This window comes from Rhinoderma darwinii, chromosome 4 (assembly GCF_050947455.1).
Source record: "Rhinoderma darwinii isolate aRhiDar2 chromosome 4, aRhiDar2.hap1, whole genome shotgun sequence".
NCBI classification, from domain to species: Eukaryota; Metazoa; Chordata; class Amphibia; order Anura; family Rhinodermatidae; genus Rhinoderma; species Rhinoderma darwinii.
Genome location: NC_134690.1, coordinates 210,165,542 through 210,192,592, shown reverse-complemented (window position 1 = coordinate 210,192,592; position 27,051 = coordinate 210,165,542). Strand labels below are relative to the sequence as shown.

General features: G+C 48.3%; 1 protein-coding gene across 2 annotated transcripts in view; it reads left to right on the top strand.

Annotated features, from left to right (window-relative positions):
* RNGTT (RNA guanylyltransferase and 5'-phosphatase) overlaps positions 1 to 27,051 on the top strand; it is a 441,842-nt gene that overhangs the window by 5,372 nt on the left and 409,419 nt on the right. For both annotated transcript variants that reach the window (XM_075862139.1, XM_075862138.1), the window contains exon 4: positions 4,071 to 4,159. In XM_075862139.1, coding sequence (XP_075718254.1) covers positions 4,071 to 4,159 — 89 coding nt within the window. The remainder of the gene's footprint in view (positions 1 to 4,070; positions 4,160 to 27,051) is intronic.

The window sequence follows — 27,051 nt, the reverse complement described above, 5'->3', positions numbered from 1 at the left end:
CGTAGTGACCAAAAACGTCTGAAAATACAGAGCTGTTTTCAAGGGAAAACAGCCCCTGGTTTTCAGACGTTTTTTGGACAACTCGCGTTTTTCGCACCGTTTTCGCAGAGTTTTTTACGTCCGTTTTTGGAGCGGTTTTCATTGGAGTCTATGAGAAAACAGCTCCAAAAATGTCCAAAGAAGTGTCCTGCACTTCTTTTGACGAGGCTGTATTTTTACGCGTCGTTGTTTTTTGCCGAGTATTTTGCCGGGTTTTTTGTTGCGGAAACCGTGTCGCAAAACTCTGCAAAAACGGCCCTAAAATGCCTCCCATTGATTTCAATGGGAGGCGTCGGCGTCTTTTTCCCTCGAGCAGTAAAACTGCCTCGCGGGAAAAAGAAGCGACATGCCCTATCTTCGGGTGTTTACGCCTCTGACCTCCCATTGACTTCAATGGGAGGCAGAGAAAGCGTATTTCGCGGTGTTTTATGCCCGCGGCGCTCAATGGCCGCGGGCAAAAAATGGCGCGAAAATCGAAACGGAATTTTGAGGCAGATATTCCTCCTGCAAAATACTCCGTGTGAACATAGCCTTAACTGGTATTTTGCAGGAGTTTTCTCTGTGTGGCTTGGTTCTGCACCACAATGCAAAATGTGACCTAGCCTTAGAAGCAAGCAAACATCTGCAGGCATCTAAGTTTTGTGAGTAAGGGCTTGTCTACACATAACGGATTTGTGGCAGAAAATTTCCACAGCGTTTACGCATCCACTAGAGAGACAATTCGCTGCGGAAAATCAGCACCATTTCATGCTTTTTAGGCCTCATTTATACGAGCGTGTGCGTTTTGCGCATGCAAAAAAACGCAGCGTTTTGCGTGCGCAAAAGGCACTTGACAGCTCCGTGTGTCATCAGTGTATGATGCGCGGCTGCGTGATTTTCGCGCAGCCGCCATCATAGAGATGAGGCTAGTCGACGTTAGTCATTGTCCAGGGTGCTGAAAGAGTTAACTGATCGGCAGTAACTCTTTCAGCACCCTCGACAGTGAATTCCGATCACAATATACAGCAACCTGTGAATAAAAAAGACGTTCATACTTACCAAGAACTTCCTGCTTCCTCCAGTCCGGTCTCCCGGCCGTTGCCTTGGTGACGCGTCCCTCTCTTGTCATCCGGCCCCACCTCCCTGGATGACGCAGCAGTCCATGTGACCGCTGCAGCCTGTGATTGGCTGCAGCCTGTGCTTGGCCTGTGATTGGCTGCAGCTGTCACTTGGACTGAATTGTCATCCCGGGAGGTCAGACTGGAGGAAGAAGCCGGGAGTTATCGGTAAGTCAGAACTTCTTTTTTTTTTTTACACGTTCATGTATATTGTGATCGGAAGTCACTGTCCAGGGTGCTGAACCAGTTTAACTATTTCAGCACCGTGGACAGTGACTGTCTCCTGACGTCGCGTACCGGAATTTTTTTTGCCGGGTTCGGTCAAAACGAGTTCGGCCGAACCCGGTGTAGTTCGGTGCGCTCATCTCTAATTTGACACTCCGTTTGGATGTTTGTAAACAGAAAAGCACGTGGTGCTTTTCTGTTTACATTCAGTTTGACAGCTCTTGCGCGAATCACGCAGTTCGCACGGAAGTGCTTCCGTGCGGCATGCGTGGTTTTCACGCACCCATTGACTTCAATGGGTGCGTGATGCGCGAAAAACGCACGATTATAGAACATGTCGTGAGTTTTACGCAACGCACTCGCGCTGCGCAAAATTCATGCATTGTCTGCACTGCCCCATAGAGTAATATAGGTGCGTACGACACGCGTGAAAAGCACGCGCGTCGCACGCGTGTATATTACGCTCGTGTAAATGAGGCCTAATACTGTGGAAAATAATGCCCATTTTTGCTGCAGTTTTTTTGGTGTTTTTTTTTCAAGGGCTGTGTGATGGTGATATTTCTTCTTCTTGTGATGTCATTTCCACCCCCTGTAAGGAATTCTGCGGTGTTTCCATAGCAAATTACGCAGTACATCAGAAAAACATAGGAAATCAGTCCACTTTCCACAGAAAATTTACGCATCGCAGGTGAATTTCTGGACTGAATTTTTCTTCTGCTCGTGGATGACATTTGTTAAATCACCTCCCACTTTACTTCAACTGCATTCCGCTGCTTATTTTCCGTCCGCAATTCCGGATGGAACAAGCGCAGCAATTCTGTTGTGTGGACAAGCACTAAGGGTACCTAATCTTACTCTGTGTTACATGCAGATTTCACGCCTTCATTGAAAATGGTTAAATCAGCTGTGAACATACAGAATGAGCATGCTGCAGATTTATAGATCCGCAGCGTGCTCTGATTTCCGTGAGGAAAATGTTCTGCGGCTTGTGGATGAGTTTTGTCAAATCTCTTACCTGCAACAGTCTTCTACTGTGGTTTTTCTGTCCTCAAACGTAAAACCCACAACAAAAACACTACATGTGTGGGAACCGCTTAAAGTGAGTCTGTCAATCAAAGAAGGGAGGGAGGGTCCTATAGAAGGTAGAGCAGTTTGGGGAAATGTTGACTCCCTCGTTGCTCCAAAAAGCTCATTTGGATAAAAATAATAAAGTTATTATCGCTGCAACAGGGCCACAAATGAAAACAGCATTATGTTCAGCTGAGGCTACACTATATTACTGTGCTGCTAATTTGAATTTGATGGTGACTGACTCCCTTTAAGGGGATTTTCCAAGATATGAAAAAAGAGGTGGAAATGCCATAAAATAATATTAGAGAAATTACTCACCTGGCAGATCCCTCGGCATTCCAGTGCAGCCGCTCCGGTGCTCCTTGTTGACAGTGCTGCGTTAATGATGTGCTTGTATACCCGAGATCGCTGGCCTCAGCAATTTCAGGCCATATACCACTGAGGCCAGTTATTGGCTGCAGAGATCATGTGGCTATATGGGCACGTTATTACTGTAACACTGTCAACAAAGAGTGTCGGGGAGCACTGGAGCGACTGCACTAGAACTCCCCGGGGGATCTGCCTGGTCAGTAATGCCACTTTTTTCAGACAATAAGCTGATCGTATAGTGGACTGCTGCTGGGAAACCTAAAGCTCTGCTATAATCTGTATAAGGAACCTGGCAGCAAGTGTTCAAATTCCTTGCAGGGCCACCACAGAGGGAATTAAGCATTTTACAGTTCTCATTGAAATCAATGATCTGTCTGTATAATTCACGGATGTACCATATCTTCCGGTGTGAGATCCACTCTTTGTAACCACTCTCCACTTTAGCTAATAGATGAGGGTCCGGAAACGGGAAAACTTTTTACCTATTACCTCAAAATTTCCTAATGAGGCTTTTTAAAAGTGCGTTTTTAAACTGGACAACTGGCTCCTATCGTTCTTACACCATTAACTTCCTTGTTACGTAAAAATATCTTTGCCTCTAGATTAACTGACTGGTCCCTGCATCGAGATGAAAAACAGGTTACCGTAATTAGTTGGTTGACTAAGGAAATAAATAAGATGACTTAGGGTGTATTCACACGGAGCAGTTTTGCCATGTTTTTTGCCGCGTGGCTGAAAACCTCATTGGCAAACTGCATGTGATTTTACTGCGGTTCGCCGTGACTTCCATGCTAACTGCAAATTGCAGTAAAAACACCCGTGTAATTGCAGGCCGGGTTTCAGCCGCGTGGTGAGTAAACGTGGAAAAACAACACTGTGCTCGTTTTGCTCCATTTATATGAAGCAATCATTGTATTGTATGGGGACGGACAAGATTGGTCGTCCCCATCCGTTTGCATCATTGCCGGCAGCACATCCCCCTTTTTACTCTGGGAGATGTTCTGCCAACACCGATGATTTTTTACTGCTGCATAAAGGATGCGATCAGGCAACGAATGAGCGTCTGCTCATTTGTCGGCTGATCGCTGGGCCCTTTTACATGGACTAATGATCGTAAATGAGCTTTCCGTTTTCCCCAATCATCGGCGTGTGTAAAAAGGTCTGTAGATTTAAGACCTTAATAAATGTAAGAGCAAATGTAGATCATAGATTATATATAGTGCGTCAAATTCTGACTAGTAATTCTACTTTGACTTTTTTGTTCTGTAGACATGGGGAATGTCCATCACCAGAAAACACTGAAACCTTTATTCGACTCTGTGAGCGATTCATGGACAGAAGCACGGAAGAAATTATTGGTATGTTTTTAAATCCTTAACTTTTAACTAGTGGGTTTATTTTAACCCCTTAATGACCTTGACAAATATATCCATCACAAGCGGGTGCTAGCTCCTGCTCGTGGGTACTGCCACTGTTCCCATGAGACCAGCGACAGGAGCATGAATGTTATACACAGCCATGGTCCTGCCAGGGTAGGAGAGAACGCCGATCCCGGCAGTTCAACCCCTTAGAAGCCGCAGGCAATTGCTAACGTGGCATCTTAAGGTGTGTTTGACAGAGGAAGGGACCTCTGGCTCTTGGAATGTGAGGATGAAAAAAATGGTTTGATCACTAAGGCCCAAACAGACTAGTTTGTTAAGGGGTTATTAGACATTTCATTAATTTATTTAGCAGGAAATGTAAAAAAACAACACCAGAGATGTATAATAAATATACAATAACATTAATGTAATAATTCCTTTTGTACTCCATCAATCAGCATAAGGCCTCATTCACACGGCAGAGGCTGTACGGAGTCTCACAGAGTCTCCGGGGCTCTGTACTGTGGAGCCATAGGCATTTTTGATGTCTGTATATGTTATTCCATATGGCGGTGTATTACAGCTTCATAATATGGCATTCAAAGGAACATTGCACAATTTTTTTTTGTCAGGTGCATATGGAATCAAATATGAAATCAGAGACATACTCCGGTAATAATGTAGGGCCCATAGCAGTCTATGCAAACTGTATTATGGCACCATACAACTGGGAATCCGTAATCCATGGATCAGTTACCTGTCACAAAGGTTTTAGTACACGTAACTTGTAATATGTCCTTTAGCTCTTTAATGACCAGTACTGTTTGGGCCTTAGGGTATGTTCCCGAAAAACGACTGAAGAATCAGAAGCAGAACGCCTCCAAACATCTGCCCATTGATTTAAATGGGAAAAACGGCATTCTGTTCCAACGGGCCGTTTTTTTCGCGGCCGTTTTTTAAAACGGGCGCATATAAAAACAGCCGCTAAAAAGAAATGCATGTGACTTCTTCAGCCGTTATCGGAGCCGTTTTTCCGTAGACTCTATAGAAAAACAGCTCCAAAAACGGCCGTACAAAACGCAGCAAAAATGTGGTTTAAAAAACTTCTGAAAATCAGGAGCTGTTTTCCCTTGAAAACAGCCCAGTATTTTTTAGTAAGCGTGTGAACATACCCTTAAAGGGAACCTGTTAGCAACTTTATGTTGCCCTTTCTGAGGGCACGATAAAGTAGTGACCGACACGTTGATTTCATTTGTGTGATTTTTTTCCTAACCTACAGTTTAAACATTGTAGTGCGCTGTGAGCGCTCTGAGTAAATAGTCAGGTGTATTCATCAGCTGCCGCTCCCCACCCAGCCGCCACTGATTGATTGTTTTTTCCCTATTACTGTGCATAGGGGAAAAGCTGTCCATAAGCAGTGGCTAGTCCGGGGAAGCAACAGCTTATGAATACATCAGCAATAAAGTTGCTAACAGGCTCCCTTTAACCCCTTCATTCTCCGCTCAGTACTATTACATCGGGCTGAGCGCATGGTTCGCGTTCAGCTCCGTAATATTACTGACCTGAGTAAACACGGTGCCATTTTTCCCCGACACGTGTTTGAGCTGTGATACCTGCGGTTTCCGAAAGCTATGCAGAGACAGATCGCGGTGGTCCCCGCTGATTAACCGCTTAGAAGCCACGTTCAATAGCGATCGCGGCTTCTTAGGGCTTAAAACACCATCGACGTCCCGTGACATAGTCGCGGCCGCCGATGGTTGCTATGGCAACCGGAAGCCTAACAATGACCTCCAGCTATGCCCTCTACGGAAGCCTAGTGGGTCCTGTCAAAGTTAGGACCAACTATGCTTGCTGTCAGTGAGTAGCTGACAGCTCTAATACAGTGAATAAGAATTGCGATCAGGGCTTTCTACCTTTCTACCTTCAAGTCCCCTAAGTGGGACAAAATACTTTTGTTTAGTTGTTTAAAAAAAAAGTTTAAAAGTAATAAATGTAAAAATCCCACTATCAATCCTTTTATTGTTAAGAAAATGTATAAATAAATTACACATAATTGGTATCGCCGCGTCTGTAATGGCCTAAACGACAAAAGTATTTCATTATTTATCCCGCATGGTGAACGCCGTAAAAGAAAATAATAATAAACCGTACCACAACCACAATTTTTTGAACACTTCACCTCCCAAAAAATGGAATAAAAAGAGATGAAAAAGTCGCATGTACCCAAAAATCATGCTGATCGAAACTACAGTTCGTTACGCAAAAAACAAGCCCTCACACTGCTTTATTGATGGAAAAACAAGAAAGTTCTGGCTCTTAGAATATGGCAATGCAAAAAGTAAATAATTTTTTATAAAAAGTATTTTATTGAGAAAACGCCATGAGTCACAAAAAAAGCTATAAACATCTGGTATCGCCGTAATCGTATCGCCCCGCAGAATAAAATGAATGTCATTTATAGCGCACGGTGAACGCTGTAAAAAAAAATAGAATAAAAAACAATAGTAGAATTGCTGTTTTTTAGTCACCACGCCACCTAAAAATAGAATAAAAACTGATCAATAAGTCGTAGCACCCCATGAAAACTACAATGAATTCCTCAAGGGGTCTAGTTTCCAAAATGGGGTCACTTTTAAGGGGTTTCCCCTGTACTGGTACCTCAGAAGCTCTACAGATGCGACATGGCGCTCAGAAACCAATCCAGCAAAATCTACTTGCCAAATAGTGTCCCTGCCTTTCTGAGCTCTGCCGTTTGTCCAACCAGCAGTTTATGACCACGTATGGGGTATTGCCGTAGTTGGGAGAAATTGCTTTTCAAATATTTCAGTGCTTTTTCTCCTTTTATTCCTTGTAAAAATTTAAAATGTATAAATTTTATCGGAAAAATATGTGAATTTCAATTGCACAGCCTAATACCACAAAATGCAGCAAAAAAACTGTGGGGTCTAAATGCTTACTTCAGCCCTCGATAAGTTCCCTGAGGGGTGTCGTTTGCCAAATGGGGTCACTTTTGGGGAGTTTCACCTGTTTTGGCACCACAAAACCCAAAATCCACTACGTGCTCCTTTGCTTCTGAGGCCGGTGCTTCCGTCCATTAGCACACTAGGAACACGTGGGATATTTCTAAAAATTGCAGAATCTGGGCAACAAATATTGAGTTGCGTTTCTCTGGTAAAACCTTCTATGTTACAGAAAAAAATTGAATAAAATGGATTTTCTGACAAAAAAAAGAAACTTGTAAATTTCACCTCCACTTTGCTTTACATTTCTGTGAAATGCCTGAAGGGTTAATAAACTTTCTAAATGCTGTTTTGCATACATTGAGGGGTCTAGTTTTTAAAATGGGGTGTTTTATGGGGGTTTCTAATATATAGGCCCCTCAAAGCCACTTCAAAACTAAACTGTTACCTAAAAAAAAGAAAGGCTTTTGAAATTTTATCCAAAATATGAGAAATTGCTGCTTATGTTCTAAGCCTTGTAACGTGCTAGAAAAATAAAAGAATGTCTTACAAGCAGATACATTTAATAAAAAAAATCGCTAATTTTTCCAAATTTTCTCTATATTTTGGTGTTTTTCACAATTAAACACTAAATATATCAACCAAATTTTACAAGTCCAATGTGTTAATCAAACAATCTCTGAATCGCTTGGATAGGTATAAGCATTCCAGAGTTACTGCCACATAAAATAACACGTCAGATTTGGAAAATTAAACTTAACAATGGAAAACATTTAACTTTGCAATGTACTTACGTTTAATTAGCTGGACGTATCGTCGTATCCCCTCTTCCGTCAAGTGACCGGTTGTCCATGTAAAATTTGCACTTCCTGTGCATACCCGTCCATTCGCGCCTAACTTCCGGTTTCCGGTTTTCACATTGTACGGTTACGTCATAAATGACGTAACTGTACCACGTGTTTCCCCATCTGCTAAGAGCATGCGTGGTTGACACACTACCACGCATGCTCTATTAAATGATATGACTACGTCTTCAGCAGCCGTGTGTTACATTGCGCATGCGCAAGTTTTAATATGTGGTGTCGGTGTATAGTGTGACGGTCGTGTCTGCCGTCGCTCGCGCTCTCCTTCTCCTCCTCACAGTCCGAAGTGCATGTGAGGAGGAGGAGGAGGGTGTTTTTTTGCTCACTGTAGGAGCGGAATCGCCAAGCCCGGGATATGGACACAGTGACTTCTAAAGCGGAATCACCGGCGGACACAGTGACGTCAGGGACTTCTGAAGCGGAATCCCCGCCGATGTGGCCGGTGATTCCGCTCCAGGAGAAGTACCTCACTTCACTGTCCATATATGGACACAGTGACGTCAGGGACTTCTGAAGCGGAATCCCCGCCGATGTGGCCGGAGATTCCGCTCCAGGAGAACTACCTCACTTCGCTGTTCATATATGGACAGTGAAGTGAGGGATTTCTCCAGAGCCGTCCCCTACAGGAAAGTAGGGAGGGTGGCACTACCTACAAAGGGGGCTGTGTGGCATTGCCTACAGGGGGGCTGTGTGGCACTACCTACAGGCGGGGCTGTGTGGCACTACCTACAGGCGGGGCTGTGTGGCACTACCTACAGGCGGGGCTGTGTGGCACTACCTACAGGCGGGGCTGTGTGGCACTACCTACAGGCGGGGCTGTGTGGCACTACCTACAGGCGGGGCTGTGTGGCACTACCTACAGGCGGGGCTGTGTGGCACTACCTACAGGCGGGGCTGTGTGGCACTACCTACAGGCGGGGCTGTGTGGCACTACCTACAGGCGGGGCTGTGTGGCACTACCTACAGGCGGGGCTGTGTGGCACTACCTACAGGCGGGGCTGTGTGGCACTACCTACAGGCGGGGCTGTGTGGCACTACCTACAGGCGGGGCTGTGTGGCACTACCTACAGGCGGGGCTGTGTGGCACTACCTACAGGCGGGGCTGTGTGGCACTACCTACAGGCGGGGCTGTGTGGCACTACCTACAGGCGGGGCTGTGTGGCACTACCTACAGGCGGGGCTGTGTGGCACTGCCTACAGGCGGGGCTGTGTGGCACTGCCTACAGGCGGGGCTGTGTGGCACTACCTACAGGCGGGGCTGTGTGGCACTGCCTACAGGCGGGGCTGTGTGGCACTGCCTACAGGCGGGGCTGTGTGGCACTGCCTGCAGGCGGGGCTGTGTGGCACTGCCTACAGGCGGGGCTGTGTGGCACTGCCTACAGGCGGGGCTGTGTGGCACTGCCTACAGGCGGGGCTGTGTGGCACTGCCTACAGGCGGGGCTGTGTGGCACTGCCTACAGGCGGGGCTGTGTGGCACTGCCTACAGGCGGGGCTGTGTGGCACTGCCTACAGGCGGGGCTGTGTGGCACTGCCTACAGGCGGGGCTGTGTGGCACTGCCTACAGGCGGGGCTGTGTGGCACTGCCTACAGGCGGGGCTGTGTGGCACTGCCTACAGGCGGGGCTGTGTGGCACTGCCTACAGGCGGGGCTGTGTGGCACTGCCTACAGGCGGGGCTGTGTGGCACTGCCTACAGGCGGGGCTGTGTGGCACTGCCTACAGGCGGGGCTGTGTGGCACTGCCTACAGGCGGGGCTGTGTGGCACTGCCTACAGGCGGGGCTGTGTGGCACTGCCTACAGGCGGGGCTGTGTGGCACTGCCTACAGGCGGGGCTGTGTGGCACTGCCTACAGGCGGGGCTGTGTGGCACTGCCTACAGGCGGGGCTGTGTGGCACTGCCTACAGGCGGGGCTGTGTGGCACTGCCTACAGGCGGGGCTGTGTGGCACTGCCTACAGGCGGGGCTGTGTGGCACTGCCTACAGGCGGGGCTGTGTGGCACTGCCTACAGGCGGGGCTGTGTGGCACTGCCTACAGGCGGGGCTGTGTGGCACTGCCTACAGGCGGGGCTGTGTGGCACTGCCTACAGGCGGGGCTGTGTGGCACTGCCTACAGGCGGGGCTGTGTGGCACTGCCTACAGGCGGGGCTGTGTGGCACTACCTACAGGCGGGGCTGTGTGGCACTACCTACAGGCGGGGCTGTGTGGCACTACCTACAGGCGGGGCTGTGTGGCACTACCTACAGGCGGGGCTGTGTGGCACTACCTACAGGCGGGGCTGTGTGGCACTACCTACAGGCGGGGCTGTGTGGCACTACCTACAGGCGGGGCTGTGTGGCACTACCTACAGGCGGGGCTGTGTGGCACTACCTACAGGCGGGGCTGTGTGGCACTACCTACAGGCGGGGCTGTGTGGCACTACCTACAGGCGGGGCTGTGTGGCACTACCTACAGGCGGGGCTGTGTGGCACTACCTACAGGCGGGGCTGTGTGGCACTACCTACAGGCGGGGCTGTGTGGCACTACCTACAGGCGGGGCTGTGTGGCACTACCTACAGGCGGGGCTGTGTGGCACTACCTACAGGCGGGGCTGTGTGGCACTACCTACAGGCGGGGCTGTGTGGCACTACCTACAGGCGGGGCTGTGTGGCACTACCTACAGGCGGGGCTGTGTGGCACTACCTACAGGCGGGGCTGTGTGGCACTACCTACAGGCGGGGCTGTGTGGCACTACCTACAGGCGGGGCTGTGTGGCACTACCTACAGGCGGGGCTGTGTGGCACTACCTACAGGCGGGGCTGTGTGGCACTACCTACAGGCGGGGCTGTGTGGCACTACCTACAGGCGGGGCTGTGTGGCACTACCTACAGGCGGGGCTGTGTGGCACTACCTACAGGCGGGGCTGTGTGGCACTACCTACAGGCGGGGCTGTGTGGCACTACCTACAGGCGGGGCTGTGTGGCACTACCTGCAGGCGGGGCTGTGTGGCACTACCTGCAGGCGGGGCTGTGTGGCACTACCTGCAGGCGGGGCTGTGTGGCACTACCTGCAGGCGGGGCTGTGTGGCACTACCTGCAGGCGGGGCTGTGTGGCACTACCTGCAGGCGGGGCTGTGTGGCACTACCTGCAGGCGGGGCTGTGTGGCACTACCTGCAGGCGGGGCTGTGTGGCACTACCTGCAGGCGGGGCTGTGTGGCACTACCTGCAGGCGGGGCTGTGTGGCACTACCTGCAGGCGGGGCTGTGTGGCACTACCTGCAGGCGGGGCTGTGTGGCACTACCTGCAGGCGGGGCTGTGTGGCACTACCTGCAGGCGGGGCTGTGTGGCACTACCTGCAGGCGGGGCTGTGTGGCACTACCTGCAGGCGGGGCTGTGTGGCACTACCTGCAGGCGGGGCTGTGTGGCACTACCTGCAGGCGGGGCTGTGTGGCACTACCTGCAGGCGGGGCTGTGTGGCACTACCTGCAGGCGGGGCTGTGTGGCACTACCTGCAGGCGGGGCTGTGTGGCACTACCTGCAGGCGGGGCTGTGTGGCACTACCTGCAGGCGGGGCTGTGTGGCACTACCTGCAGGCGGGGCTGTGTGGCACTACCTGCAGGCGGGGCTGTGTGGCACTACCTGCAGGCGGGGCTGTGTGGCACTACCTGCAGGCGGGGCTGTGTGGCACTACCTGCAGGCGGGGCTGTGTGGCACTACCTGCAGGCGGGGCTGTGTGGCACTACCTGCAGGCGGGGCTGTGTGGCACTACCTGCAGGCGGGGCTGTGTGGCACTACCTGCAGGCGGGGCTGTGTGGCACTACCTGCAGGCGGGGCTGTGTGGCACTACCTGCAGGCGGGGCTGTGTGGCACTACCTGCAGGCGGGGCTGTGTGGCACTACCTGCAGGCGGGGCTGTGTGGCACTACCTGCAGGCGGGGCTGTGTGGCACTACCTGCAGGCGGGGCTGTGTGGCACTACCTGCAGGCGGGGCTGTGTGGCACTACCTGCAGGCGGGGCTGTGTGGCACTACCTGCAGGCGGGGCTGTGTGGCACTACCTGCAGGCGGGGCTGTGTGGCACTACCTGCAGGCGGGGCTGTGTGGCACTACCTGCAGGCGGGGCTGTGTGGCACTACCTGCAGGCGGGGCTGTGTGGCACTACCTGCAGGCGGGGCTGTGTGGCACTACCTGCAGGCGGGGCTGTGTGGCACTACCTGCAGGCGGGGCTGTGTGGCACTACCTGCAGGCGGGGCTGTGTGGCACTACCTGCAGGCGGGGCTGTGTGGCACTACCTGCAGGCGGGGCTGTGTGGCACTACCTGCAGGCGGGGCTGTGTGGCACTACCTGCAGGCGGGGCTGTGTGGCACTACCTGCAGGCGGGGCTGTGTGGCACTACCTGCAGGCGGGGCTGTGTGGCACTACCTGCAGGCGGGGCTGTGTGGCACTACCTGCAGGCGGGGCTGTGTGGCACTACCTGCAGGCGGGGCTGTGTGGCACTACCTGCAGGCGGGGCTGTGTGGCACTACCTGCAGGCGGGGCTGTGTGGCACTACCTGCAGGCGGGGCTGTGTGGCACTACCTGCAGGCGGGGCTGTGTGGCACTACCTGCAGGCGGGGCTGTGTGGCACTACCTGCAGGCGGGGCTGTGTGGCACTACCTGCAGGCGGGGCTGTGTGGCACTACCTGCAGGCGGGGCTGTGTGGCACTACCTGCAGGCGGGGCTGTGTGGCACTACCTGCAGGCGGGGCTGTGTGGCACTACCTGCAGGCGGGGCTGTGTGGCACTACCTGCAGGCGGGGCTGTGTGGCACTACCTGCAGGCGGGGCTGTGTGGCACTACCTGCAGGCGGGGCTGTGTGGCACTACCTGCAGGCGGGGCTGTGTGGCACTACCTGCAGGCGGGGCTGTGTGGCACTACCTGCAGGCGGGGCTGTGTGGCACTACCTGCAGGCGGGGCTGTGTGGCACTACCTGCAGGCGGGGCTGTGTGGCACTACCTGCAGGCGGGGCTGTGTGGCACTGCCTGCAGGCGGGGCTGTGTGGCACTGCCTGCAGGCGGGGCTGTGTGGCACTGCCTGCAGGCGGGGCTGTGTGGCACTGCCTGCAGGCGGGGCTGTGTGGCACTGCCTGCAGGCGGGGCTGTGTGGCACTGCCTGCAGGCGGGGCTGTGTGGCACTGCCTGCAGGCGGGGCTGTGTGGCACTGCCTGCAGGCGGGGCTGTGTGGCACTGCCTGCAGGCGGGGCTGTGTGGCACTGCCTGCAGGCGGGGCTGTGTGGCACTGCCTGCAGGCGGGGCTGTGTGGCACTGCCTGCAGGCGGGGCTGTGTGGCACTGCCTGCAGGCGGGGCTGTGTGGCACTGCCTGCAGGCGGGGCTGTGTGGCACTGCCTGCAGGCGGGGCTGTGTGGCACTGCCTGCAGGCGGGGCTGTGTGGCACTGCCTGCAGGCGGGGCTGTGTGGCACTGCCTGCAGGCGGGGCTGTGTGGCACTGCCTGCAGGCGGGGCTGTGTGGCACTGCCTGCAGGCGGGGCTGTGTGGCACTGCCTGCAGGCGGGGCTGTGTGGCACTGCCTGCAGGCGGGGCTGTGTGGCACTGCCTGCAGGCGGGGCTGTGTGGCACTGCCTGCAGGCGGGGCTGTGTGGCACTGCCTGCAGGCGGGGCTGTGTGGCACTGCCTGCAGGCGGGGCTGTGTGGCACTGCCTGCAGGCGGGGCTGTGTGGCACTGCCTGCAGGCGGGGCTGTGTGGCACTGCCTGCAGGCGGGGCTGTGTGGCACTGCCTGCAGGCGGGGCTGTGTGGCACTGCCTGCAGGCGGGGCTGTGTGGCACTGCCTGCAGGCGGGGCTGTGTGGCACTGCCTGCAGGCGGGGCTGTGTGGCACTGCCTGCAGGCGGGGCTGTGTGGCACTGCCTGCAGGCGGGGCTGTGTGGCACTGCCTGCAGGCGGGGCTGTGTGGCACTGCCTGCAGGCGGGGCTGTGTGGCACTGCCTGCAGGCGGGGCTGTGTGGCACTGCCTGCAGGCGGGGCTGTGTGGCACTGCCTGCAGGCGGGGCTGTGTGGCACTGCCTGCAGGCGGGGCTGTGTGGCACTGCCTGCAGGCGGGGCTGTGTGGCACTGCCTGCAGGCGGGGCTGTGTGGCACTGCCTGCAGGCGGGGCTGTGTGGCACTGCCTGCAGGCGGGGCTGTGTGGCACTGCCTGCAGGCGGGCTGTGTGGCACTGCCTGCAGGCGGGCTGTGTGGCATTGCCTGCAGGGGGGCTGTGTGGCATTGCCTGCAGGGGGGCTGTGTGGCATTGCCTGCAGGGGGGCTGTGGGGCACTGCCTGCAGGGGGGCTGTGGGGCACTGCCTACAGGGGGGCTGTGGGGCACTGCCTACAGGGGGGCTGTGGGGCATTGCCTACAGGGGGGCTGTGTGGCATTGCCTACAGGGGGCTGTGGCAGTATCTATAGAAGGTAGTGTGTGGCATTATCTACAGAGGGCAGTGTGTGGCAGAAAATTGACAAATTAAATTCATCCGTTTTTAAAACAGACAAGGAAAAAAACGGGTTAAAAACGGAACCATGGCCCGGAACGGAACAGATGCAAAACGGCCGAGAAAACGGACCAAAACCGCAGTTTTTTTATAGGCCGACACTCAGACCCTCTCGTGTGAATAGAGCCTAAAGGTAGTTGATGACGCGCCGTGTCTTTACACAGTCGAAAGTGCTGTCTTAGCAAAGACACGGAGCGTCATCAATCACAGAACACGCCCCCTCCTCTGACAATCTCGTCGTCCACACCTTCTCATCCTTCTTCGCACTTGTAGTTCCCGCACTGTGCGTGTATACATACTTACACACACACACACACACACACACACACACACACACACTTTACACATTACATATATATATACATACATACATACACACACACACACACACACACACACACACACACAAAATTTTATATATAAAAATATATATAAATAGTGAGACACACTAAGGCCTCATGCACACGACCGTAGCCGTGTGCACGGCCGTGACCTTCGGGTCGGCCGGCCGCGGAGTGTCACCCGCGAGCCACCTTCAAATCGCGGGCCGTGCACATGGCCGCGTCCATTATTTTCTATGAGCCTGGACCGCAGAACACGGCCGTACTAAGAAATGTCCGTTCTTTACGTGGTCCAGGGTCCTGGGCCATGCACGGACCTTGGAAACCACAGTCTTTTGCATGGGCCCATATAAGTGAATGGGGCCGCAATTCTCCCGTGGATTTTCGGGAGAATTGCGCCCACAAAAGCACGTTAGTGTGTATGGGGCCTTACATACATTTATAGTAAATTATGTAAAAAAAAGAAACGTTTCACCATTGTTTGGAGTAGTGTTTGGTGTTTGCTTCACTGTAAGGCCCTGTTCACACAGATTTATTTGCAGGCAGAAAATTCTGCCTCAAAATTTCGCTTGAATTTTCAGGCAGATTTTGATCTGCCTCCACGCCGTTTGCCACGATTTTCGCCCGCGGGCATTGAGTGCAACGGGCAAAAAACGCTGCGAAAAACGCTTTCTCTGCCTCCCATAGATGTCAGAGGAGTAAACGCCCGAAGATAGGGCATGCCGCTTCTTTTTCCCTCAATGGCCGCGGGCAAAAAATGTGGCAAACGGCGTGCAGGCTGGTCAAAATCTGCCTCCAAATTCAAGACAGAATTTTGATGCAGAATTTTCTGCCAGCAATAAAACTCAGTGTGAACAGGGCCTAATATAGGATCTCTTGGAACAGATCCAGCAGCAGGTGAGGTAAATGTGCTGACTGGATTGTGTGTACCAAGATGTCTGACTTAGGTGGAGTGGGCAGACTTAGGGCATGTTCACACGGCCTATTTTCGTCCGTTTTTCGGGCCGAAAAATCGTTCTGTTCCGATGGAGCGTTGTTTGATCTGTTTTTTTACGCATAAAAAAACAGCCGCGAAAAAGAAATGCAGGAAACCTCTTGAGACGTTTTTGGAGCCGTTTTCCATAGACTGTAGTGAAAAAAGCTCCAAAAACGGGCGTAAAAAAACGCAGCGAAAATCGCGATTCCCACAAAAAACTTCTGAAAATCAAGAGCTGTTTTCTCTTAAACGGCTCCATATTTTGAGACGTTTTTCACTCTGCGTGTGAACATACCCTAACATTTATCAGGCTGTGGAAGGGGCGGGGGAGGGAGACGGGTGCCTGTTCTTAGATCAGGGATAGATGGAGGCACAAAGGATAATGATGATTATTACTGTGTAAGGGCTTATTTAGACGAACGTGTAATACGTGGTTTTCACCTTGCCTCGCACGGACCTATATTAGTCTATGGGGCCGTGCAGACTGTCTGTGAGTTTCATGCAGTGTGAGTCCGCTGCGTAAAACTCACAACATGTCCGATATTTGTGCGTTGTTCGCGCATCACGCACCCATTGAAGTCAATGGGTGCGTGAAAATCACGCTCAGAACACAGAAGCACTTCCGTGGGACGCGCGTGATTCGCGCAACAGCAGTAAAAAGTATGAATGAAAACAGAAAAGCACCACGTGCTACAAAAATACAAACCGAGTGTCATAATGATGGCGGCTGCGCGAAAATCACGCAGCCGCGCATCATACGGGGCTGACACACGCGCAAAACGCCGCGTTTTTTGCGCACGCAAAAGGCACAGGCTGGTGGAAATCCGGCCTCAGACAGTGTGAAGGGAGGGAGCTGCCTGGAATTAGTAATTAGAGCAGGGAAGGACACTGTGACCATAGAGGGGCGTGGCAGTATGCAAATAGCTGAGGTGCTTTGGAGGAAGGGAAGGGATGCAACTGTCTCCTCAGATGCAGCAGGGGATCATGGGTATGGTAAGTTACAAGACAGGAAACAGCCAGTTAGGGATGTAAACAAACAGCAAGGGATGTAAACAAACAGAAAAAGCAGCAGTGATGATGGAAATCAAACAGAAACTGTTTAGAAGTTTAACCCCTTAATGACCAGCCTATTTTAAACCTTAACCCCTTCCCGCACCTTGACGTAACTGCACGTCAATGTGTGCAGTAAGTTTGCTCACCTTGACGTGCAGTTACGTCTGTGCTTTGACAGTTAACCGCCGCGCGGCGCTACACCGCAGCGGCGGTTAACTGTGCAGGGCGTCTGCCCTGCATTCCCCGTTGCCGATCAGCGGCCTATCGTCGCTGATTTTGGCAGTTAACCCCTTAATTGCGGCGTTCGATTTGAACGCCACAATTAAGTTGTTTAGCGCCGATCGGCAGCCCCCATGTGAAATCACGGGGGCTGGCGATCGTACCCATGGCAACCGGACGCCAGACAATAGCTTCCGGGTTGCCATGTACAGAAGCCTATGAGGACCACCCGGAGGCTTCCTGTCAGTGTGACTGTCACGTCACAATGACAGTTGGAGTGCATTACACTACGTGTGTAGTGTAATGTATTCCAGCAGCGATCAGAGCTGCAAGTCTAAGTGTCCCCTAGTGGGAAAAGTGAAAAAAGTAAAAAAAAGAATAAAAATGTTTTAAAAAAAGTGTAAAAATAAAAGTTATAAGTGACATAAACAAGAACTGCTTTTTTTCCTATTATAAGTCTTTTTATTATAGGAAAAAAAATGAACACGTAAAAAAAAAAGTACACATATTTGGTATCACCGCGTTCGTAACGACCCTAACTATAAAACTATAATATTATTTTTCCCGCACGGTGAACACCGCAAAAAAAATAAATGAAAAACAAAGCAAGAATCACTATTTTTTGGTCACCACCCCTCCCAAAATATGCAATAAAAAGTGATCAAAAAGTTGCATGTACGACAAAATAGTACCGATGCAAACTACAACCCGTCCCGCAAAAAACAAGCCCTTACACAGCTTTTTTGACTGAAAAATAAGAAAGTTACGGCTCTCAGAATATGGTGACACAGAAAATAAATTATTTTCTAAATAAGTTATTTTATTTCGCAAACGCTGCAAAACATAAAAAAACCTATATACATATGGTATCGCCGTAATTGTACCGACCTGCAGAATAAAATAGAATGGTCATTTATAGCCCAGGGTGAACGCTGTAAAAAATAAATAAAAATCATTGTCAGAATTGATGGATTTTGGTCACCTGGCTTGCCAAAAAATGGAATAAAAAGTGATCAACAAAATCGCATGTACCCCAAAATGGTACCAATGAAAATTACAGATTGTCTCGCAACAAATAAGCCCTCACGCAGCTCCGGTGGTGAAAAAATAAAAAAGTTCCGGCTCCCAGAATATGGCGATGCAAAATGTGCAGAGCGTTCCAAAAGCGGATAAGATCGGGCGCCATTTATAATATAAGTGCAACACCGGCCACATATCTGTGGATTATTATTTATTTACCCCATTATTATACCCTCTTATTATACCCTGATGTACTCTGCCCAACCTACATTTGCCCCCACATTCTAAACTGAAATACCAGCAAAACACCAGAGCTTCTACCAAGCAAAATCTGCGCTCCAAAAGCCAAATAGCGTCCCTCCCTTCTGAGCCCTACAGTCTGCCCAAACAGCCGTTTACGTCCACCGATATGGCATCGCCATACCCGGGAGAACCCTGTTAATATTTTATTTGTGGTATTTGTGGCACAAACTGGGCACAACATATAGTGCACTAAAATGGCACATCAGTGGAAAATTGTAATTTTCACTTTGCACCATCGGCTGCGCATTAAACCCTTCGCGCACCATGACTTAATAGCATGTCGTGGTGTGGGGGTAATATATGGAGCGTCTCACGTTCTGAGCCCGCGCCATACGCTGCGGGTGTCAGCTGTGTATTACAGCTGATACCCGGGACTAACGGACAGAAACCGCGATCACGCTGTTACAGGAGCCTGTAAAAATCACAATATACTGCAATACATTAGTATTGCAGTGTATTCTACCAGTGATCTAACGATCGCTGGTTCAAGTCTCCTATGGGGACTAATAAAATATGTAAAAACAAAAGTAAATAGTTATTGTTAGTGGAAAAAATTAAATAAATATTTAAAGTCCAAAAAGAAACCCTTTTCATATTTTTTTTCTCTAAAGTAATGTAAAAAAATACACAAAATTGGTATCGCTGCGTCCGTAAAAGTCCAACCTATTGCAATATACCATTATTGAACTCGCACGGTGAACGTCGTGAAAAATAAAGAATTTTAAAAAATTCAAAATTTTACATTTAAAATTTACAATTTTTGAAAAATCGGCTTCGTCCTGAAGGCCAAAACAGGCTCAGTCCTGAAGGGGTTAATGACCAAGCCATTTTTTAAGTTTTTCCATCGTCGCATTCCAAGAGCTATAACCTTTTTATTTTTGCTTCGACATAGCTGTATAAGGTCTTGTTTTTTGCGGGACAAGTTGTATTTTTTAATAGCACCATTTTGGCGGACATATTATTTATTGATTAACTTTTATTAACTTTTATTTGGGGGGAAATAGAAAAAAACCTGAAATTTCGCCACTCTTTTTCGCGTCTTAAATCTTCGCCGTTTACCGTGTGATATAAATAACACAACAAACTTTATTCAGCGGGTTGTTACGATTGCAACGATACCAAATTTGTATCGTTTTTGTATGTTTTACTACTTTTACAGAGTAAAAACGCTTTTTTTTCAAAATTATTTGTTTTTGTGTCTCCATATTTGAAGAGCCGCAACGTTTTTATTTTTTCGCCGATGCGGTTGTATGAGGGCTTTTTTTTTGCGGGACGACTTGTAGTTTTTATTGGTACCATTTTGGAGTAGATGCGACTTTTTGATCACTTTTTATCACATTTTTTTAAAGTCAGTATTCACAGAAAACAGCAATTTTTCCATAGTTTTTTATTATTTTTTTTACGGCGTTCACTGTGCGGGTTAAATAATGTAATAGATTTATAGTCGGGATCGTTACGGACGCGGCGATACCATTTGTGTGTAACTTTTTAACTTTATTTTGTTTTTTTAATAGTAAAGCATTTTGTAAGGGGAAAAGCTGGGTTTTTCATTTTTTTTCACACTTTTTTTTAAATTAACTTTATTAAACTTTTTTTCACTTTTTTACTAGTCCCATTAGGGGACTATAATATGCGATTCTGCGATCGCTTTTATAATACACTGCAATACTTTTGTATTGCAGTGTATTACTGCCTGTCCGTTTAACAGGGACAGGCATCTGCTAGGTCATGCCTGCGGCATGATCTAGCAGACATTCACTCCAGGCAGACCTGGGGGCCTTTATTAGACCCCCGGCTGCCATTGGAGACACAGACACTCGGCGATCGTATCGCCGGGTGTCGGTGGGAGAGAGAGGGAGCTCCCTCCCTCTCTCCAAAACCACTCCGATGCGGTGCTCGCTATTGTGCACCGCATCTGAGGGGTTAAACGGGTGAGATGGATACTAATATCGATCTCACCCGGCAGAGCATGGACGCTCCCAGCCCTCAGCTGCCTCTGGCAGCTGAGAGCAGGGAGATCTGACAGTTCCCTGCTCTGTTTACTTATTCCGATGACGCGACGTAAAAAGTCTATGGCATCGGAATAAGGCCCGTTAGTGACCGACGTAGAAACACGATGGGCCGGTCACTAACTGGTTAATAGGGGGTATTAGGGAAGGCAAATCAAGGCTGGAGGTCACTTTTTAGAATTATTTTTTTTCCTGGACAACCCCTTTAAGGCCCAAACTAGGCTGCGTCATTAACCCCTTAATGACCAGCCTATTTTAACCCCTTAATGACCAGCCTATTTTAGACGTTAATGACCAAGCCATTTTTTAAGTTTTTCCATCGTCGCATTCCAAGAGCTATAACCTTTTTATTTTTGCGTCGACATAGCTGTATAAGGTCTTGTTATTTGCGGGACAAGTTGTATTTTTTAATAGCACCATTTTGAGGTACATATTATTTATTTATTAACTTTTTTTGGGGGGGAATAGAAAAAAATCTGACATTTCGCCACTCTTTTTTGCGTCCTAAATCTACGCCGTTTATCGTGTGGTATAAATAACATCGTATCGCCGGGTGTCGGTGGGAGAGAGAGGGAGCTCCCTCCCTCCCTCTCTCCAAAACCACTCAGATGCGGTGCACGCTATTGTGCACCGCATCTGAGGGGTTAAACGGGTGAGATCGATACTTATGCCCCTGCCTCTAGCAGCTGAGAGCAGGGAGATTTGACAGCTCCCTGCTCTGTTTACTTTATCCTGATGCAGTGCCGTAAAAAGGCATATGCATCAGAATAAAGCCTGTTAGTGGCCACCGTTAAAAGGGTTACGTTTTTTCCATCGTCTCATTCAAAGAGCTATAAGTTTTGGTGTTTTTTTCCGTCTACATATCTATATAAGTACTTGTTTTTTGAGGGAGAAGTTGTGTTTTTTAATAGCACCATTTTGGGGTGCATAAAATTTGTTGATTAACTTTTGTTAACTTTTTTTGGGCAGGTAAAGGAAAAAAAACTGAAATTTCGCTGTTCTTTTTTTGTCTTAAATTTACGCCGTTTACAATGTGGTATAAATAACATAAAAAAATAAATTCAACGTGTCTTTACGATTAGGGAGAGACTAAATTCGTATAGTTTTTTTTTTTAACTTTTACTACTTTTACACAGTAAAAACCCTTTTTTTCTCAAAATTATTTGTTTTTGTGTCGCCGTGTTTTAAGAGCAATAACTTTATTTAATTTTTTTTCTGCTGACTCTGCTATATGAGGGCTTATTTTTATTTATTATTTTTTAAAGGACAACTTGTAGTTTTTATTGGTAGTTGGTACCATTTTGGAGTACATACTAGGGTAGTCCCGATATCAGAATTTGGACTTCGATACCGTTACTTCGTGTAGTATTGCGATTCTCGATACCAAAACGATACTTTGCAAACAATAATAACAAAAAAGTTCTTGCGTTTTCTGATGTTAGGCACACGGCGTGATGATTTTTGAACCTTCGTGTGCCGCAAATTAATAGTCAGTAACCCCATCATGTTTCTCAGTCATAATGGACAACATTGGGTTAATGTGTGAAGTACATGATGGGGTTAATTACTATTAATGTGAGGCACATGGAGGTACTAAATTTTATAATACACCGTTCCTCACATTATTAAGTGAAAGACAGCAGTTTTGACTTAATTTTTTTATTTTTATTTAACATCACTTTATTTTTTTTTCTACTTTTTAATTTTCAAACTTTAATGTTCTGGCATATATCTAGATGCCAGTACATTTGCCTGTGTACTGATAGTACACAGGCAGCTATCAGCTTTGATTGCAGAATTCAAGAGAGTAGCGGCGGAGATCAGAAATTTAGGTTTCTATGATCTCCGCCGTTAGAGCAGGGCTGTGTAATACAGCCATTGCCCCGCTCCTGACAACAAGCGTGCGCATGATGTTATACGGCCGTCGCTGCACTAATGAGCGATGACGTCGGCACTGAAGACAGAACTTGGTGGTGTTTTGCAGTGCGCCTGCCATGTCCTCTGTCTTCAGTGCTCATTAGTGCAGAGCCAGCCGCATCACATCATTCTGACCACGCGCGCACGCTTGTCAGGAGCGGGGCAATACACAGCCTCAGCCCCGCTCTGACTACATTCTTGTATTACAATACTGAGCTTTGCGGCTGCACAGCTTAGTATCTAAATACATTAATTAACGGTATTGAACCATTTTTGGGCGCACGGTATCGAAACAGTATCGATGCATCATGCAACCCTAGTACATACGATTTTTTGATCACTTTTTATCAAATTTTTTTGAAGGCAGGATGAACAGCAATTCTGGCGTTTGTTTTTTTTTTTTATACGGCGTTCACCGTGCGGTTTAAATAATGTAATCGTTTTATAGTTGGGGTCGTTACAAACGTGACAAAACCAAATATGTTTTTGCCAATATGGGAAAAAAAGTTTGGTTTTTAATTTTTATTTATTTATTTATTTATTTATTATAAACTTTATTAAACTTTTTTATTTAGTCCCACTAGGGGACTTCAGCGCTCCCCCCCCCACCTTCCAGTAGATAGCTCCATTGGGGCTCACTCTAGAAGTGGAGTCCCCAACCAGAGCGTTGCTGACGCTCTGGTCTGGGATTCCGCTCCTAGAGGTGGCCCCTGACGTCACTGTCCACATATGGACAGTGATGACAGGGGCTCCTCCAGGAAAGGAATACCCGGCCAGAGTGTCAGAAACTCTCTTGCTTGGGATTCCACTCCTAGAGGGAGCCCCCAATAGAGCTATCTACAGGAAGTGGTGGGGGGTGTAGCGCTGTCGACAGGGTGGGGTGTGTGGGGCATTATCTACTGGGGGGTATATGTGGCACCATCTATAGTGACGGTGTGTGTGTGGCACTATCTACAGAGGGCACTGTGGCATTATCTTGGGGGGGGGGGGCATTTGATGCAGTATCTATAGACAGCACTGTGGCAATATCTAAAAAGGGGCTGCCCAATTTTCACATTCTTGTGTTTTCCAAACGCTGAGGAGCCAGACTGCCTTTAGCAACACGTTAACTGGAAAACTGGATTTTTAACCACTAGGCACCCCAGGATGCAACTCTACATACTGGCGGAAGGTTACTCTGCGCACCAGGATGTACAGTTTCTGAGACGTTGCCGGTGCACACTGTGAGTGACCTCGTGCACCAGGAACTGAGAGAGCAGCTGTCCCCGACAGCTAACACTCCCCAGTCAACAGCAATGGACCCGTAATAGCGGTCCAATGCTGGTGATCGGTGGATCTGTACAGATCCATCGATCACATTGGTTTTAAGTTTAAAGTGTTAACTACAAGTCCCGGGAACGGTTTTTAAGTCTGGGAACGTTAACTATGCCCCATGTCCCATGTGACCGGCAATGGACCAATAGCAGCGGTCCATTGCCCGCGATTGCTCTGATTGGTGGGTCTGTTCTGACCCACCAATCAGTGTGTTTTCATCTAGGGCGGGTGAGAAATATATCGGACACAGGCTCTGATCTCTTAGTAGATGAAGAGAAGTTGGACAGATCAGAGCCTGTGCAGTGTTGTGTGCCCCTCATTGTTAAAAAAAACAATCTCATCTCCGGCTGCCCTGTTCCCAGTGTGTGACCCCAGCACCTCCTAGTGTACAAGGGAGATTTTTTTTTTCATTTTTTTGTTTTTTTTATCATCATTCACTAAAAAGAATAATTTTGATTTTGTGAGGTAGTTGTCTAGCTCGTATACATCAATTTGTCGTGTCATTCAGCGTGAGTTCGTCCGTGTCAATCAGTCGCGTCACTTGTCAGTTAGTCATCGTCAGTCGAGTCACTTGTCAGGTATTAAGTGTTATAAAAAAAAAATTGAAACACAAATAAATTTGTGTAGTGTTTTACGTGTGTGTGTGTGTGTATATATATATATATATATATATATATATATATATACACTTATAAAATGGCAGCGAGACCTTAAACCGCTGAAGAGGCTTTTGCCATGATCGCGTCTGATGCAGACTCCGCGAGCGATAAGGAACCGGAGTTCATTCTCTCGTCCTCCTCTAGGAACCTCCTCGTAGTCGCAGGGGGGTTAGTGCCCAGGTTCTGCCTGACCCTGAAACTGCCGTTCTGCCTTACCCTGGTACTGCCAGCATTGATTGGTCACCCCCAACCAATTATACCCCCCGAAACCCAGAATTTACTGCTGCGGCAGGAATTCATGTGCGTACGGAAGGGCTTCCTCTAATTGGCTTCACAGACAATTTGATACAGCTTATGGTGGACCAAACCAACATTTATGCCCACCAATTTATTTCTGAATACCCCAACTCCTTTCATGCCCAGTCCAATTGGTAGCAACCAACGAATTGTGCATAAATACAGAAGTATTCGGGGTTAGACCTCAACATGGGTCTCACTAAAAAGTCCAAAGTGTGATTCTACTGGTTCACGGACATTTTGTATCACTGTCTTTTGCACAACAGTACAATGACCAGACCCTGCTTTGCGTCTCTTCATAAATTTCTGCACTTTAGTGACCACTCCCAATGATCCCCCCAGGATGGCCCCAATTCCGACAGACTTTTTAAAATTAGGCCCCTCACTTAATATTTTTTCCCAAAATTTTGCAGCTATTTACACCCCTGTAATATTAATCTCCATAGATGAATCCCTGGTGCACTTCAAGGGCAGGCTGAAGTTTCGCCAATATTTGCCCAATAAGCGCGACAGTTACAGCTTCAAGATGTACAAGCTGTGTGAAGCTAAGGCCGGATACACACATGCTTTCCGTATTTCTGAGGGGAAGGACAGGACAATACAGCCCCCAGACTGTCCACTCTGCATAATGACCAGTGGGAAGATCGTGTGTGTGACCTCTTGCACCCAAAGTTTGATCAGGGGTACAACTCGTACTTGGACAACTGGTACACAAGTGTACCCCTGTTCAAATGTCTAATAACCCAAAAAAAGTGCCGTGTGGGACGGTCCAAAAAAAAAACAGAACCTCATCGGCAAACCCTGCAAATATAACAAAACGAAAAATTCTTATTATACCGCTAGATGAATACCTAATACTCTAACAAATGTGTATGATCTGCACAATTTGTTTAGACCTATGCTTGTGCCCAAAAATCATTCAAGTAAAAATAAGGCCTCAAAATCCTTTTGGGGCTCCTTCACTTCAAGGCACGGCTTTGTGTCCAAACAACATATTTAGACCACATTGGGGGTATTTATGAACTCCGAATAAATAACCCAATAAATGTTGAGGTGCTTTCCCTCACTTACATGCTCTGTGTCTGAAAAATCTGTCCTATAAATGACGCATTTGTGAAAAATGTAACATTTTATTTTTCAAGCCAGATTTCCACTAAATTCAGCAACAAAAACTATAGGGTCATAAAAGTGATCACACCCCTAGATAAATTCTTTGAGGGGTGCAGTTTCCAAAATGGGGTCACTTCTTGGGGGTTTCCACTGTGCTGGTATCTCAGGAGCTCTGCAAACGTGACGAGGCACCTGAAAACCATTCCAGCAAAATCTGTGCTCCAAAAGGCGCTCCTTCTCTTCTGAGCCCTGCCATGGGTCCAAACAGAAGTTTATTACCACATGTGGGGTATTTCCGTAATCGGGAGAAATTGCTTTACACATGTTGCAGTGCAGTTTTCTCATTTATTCCTTGTAAAAATTTAAAAATTCAATGATTTTAGAAAAAAAAAAAAAAAGGTAGATTTTCATCTTCACAGACTAATTCCAATAAATTCAGAAAAAAAAAATGTTGGGTCAAAATGATCACTATACCCCTAGGTTAATTCCTTAATTCCTTGAGGGGTGTAGTTTCCCAAATGGGGTCGATTTTGGGGAGTTTCCACTGTTTTGCCACCTGCCTCTTCAAACCAGACATGGTGCCTAAAATATATTCTAAAAAAAGGTGCTCCTTTGCTGCTGAGGCCTGTGTTTCAGTCCATTAGTACACTAGGGCTGCCATTGTGGGATATTGGAGAATCTGGGCAACAAATATTGAGTTGCATTTCTCATGTACAATCTTATGTGGTACAAAAAAGACTGTATTGCAAATGAATTTCGGGAAAAAAAATGAAATTTGTAAATTTCGCCTAAACATTGCTTTAATTCCTGTGAAAACCCTGAAGGGTTAAGAGACTTTGGGAATGCTGTTTTGAATACTTTGAGGGGGTGCAATATTTAAAATGGGGTGATTTATAGGGGGTTTCTAATTTATGGGCCCCTCGAAGCTAGAACTGAACTGGTCCCTGAAAAAATAGCCTTTTGAAGTTTTCTTGAAAATGCGAGAATTTGCTGCTAAAGTTCTAAGCCTTGTAACGTTCTTGAAAAATAAAAGGATGTTCAAAAAACGATGCAAACATGAAGTAGACATGGGAAATGTTAACTAGTAACTATTTAGTGTGGTATTGCGATCTGTTTTACAAGTAGATACATTTAAATTTAGAAAAATGCTAATTTTTGCTAATTTTCTCTACAAATTTTGGTGTTTTTCACAAGTAAATATTGAATTTATCGACCAATTTTTTTTAATAACAAAGTCCAATGTGTCACGAGAAAACAATCTCAGAATCGCTTGGATAGGTAAAAGCATTCCAAAGTTATTACTACATGAAGTGACACATGTCAGATTTGAAAAAAATCGGCTGTTTCCACAA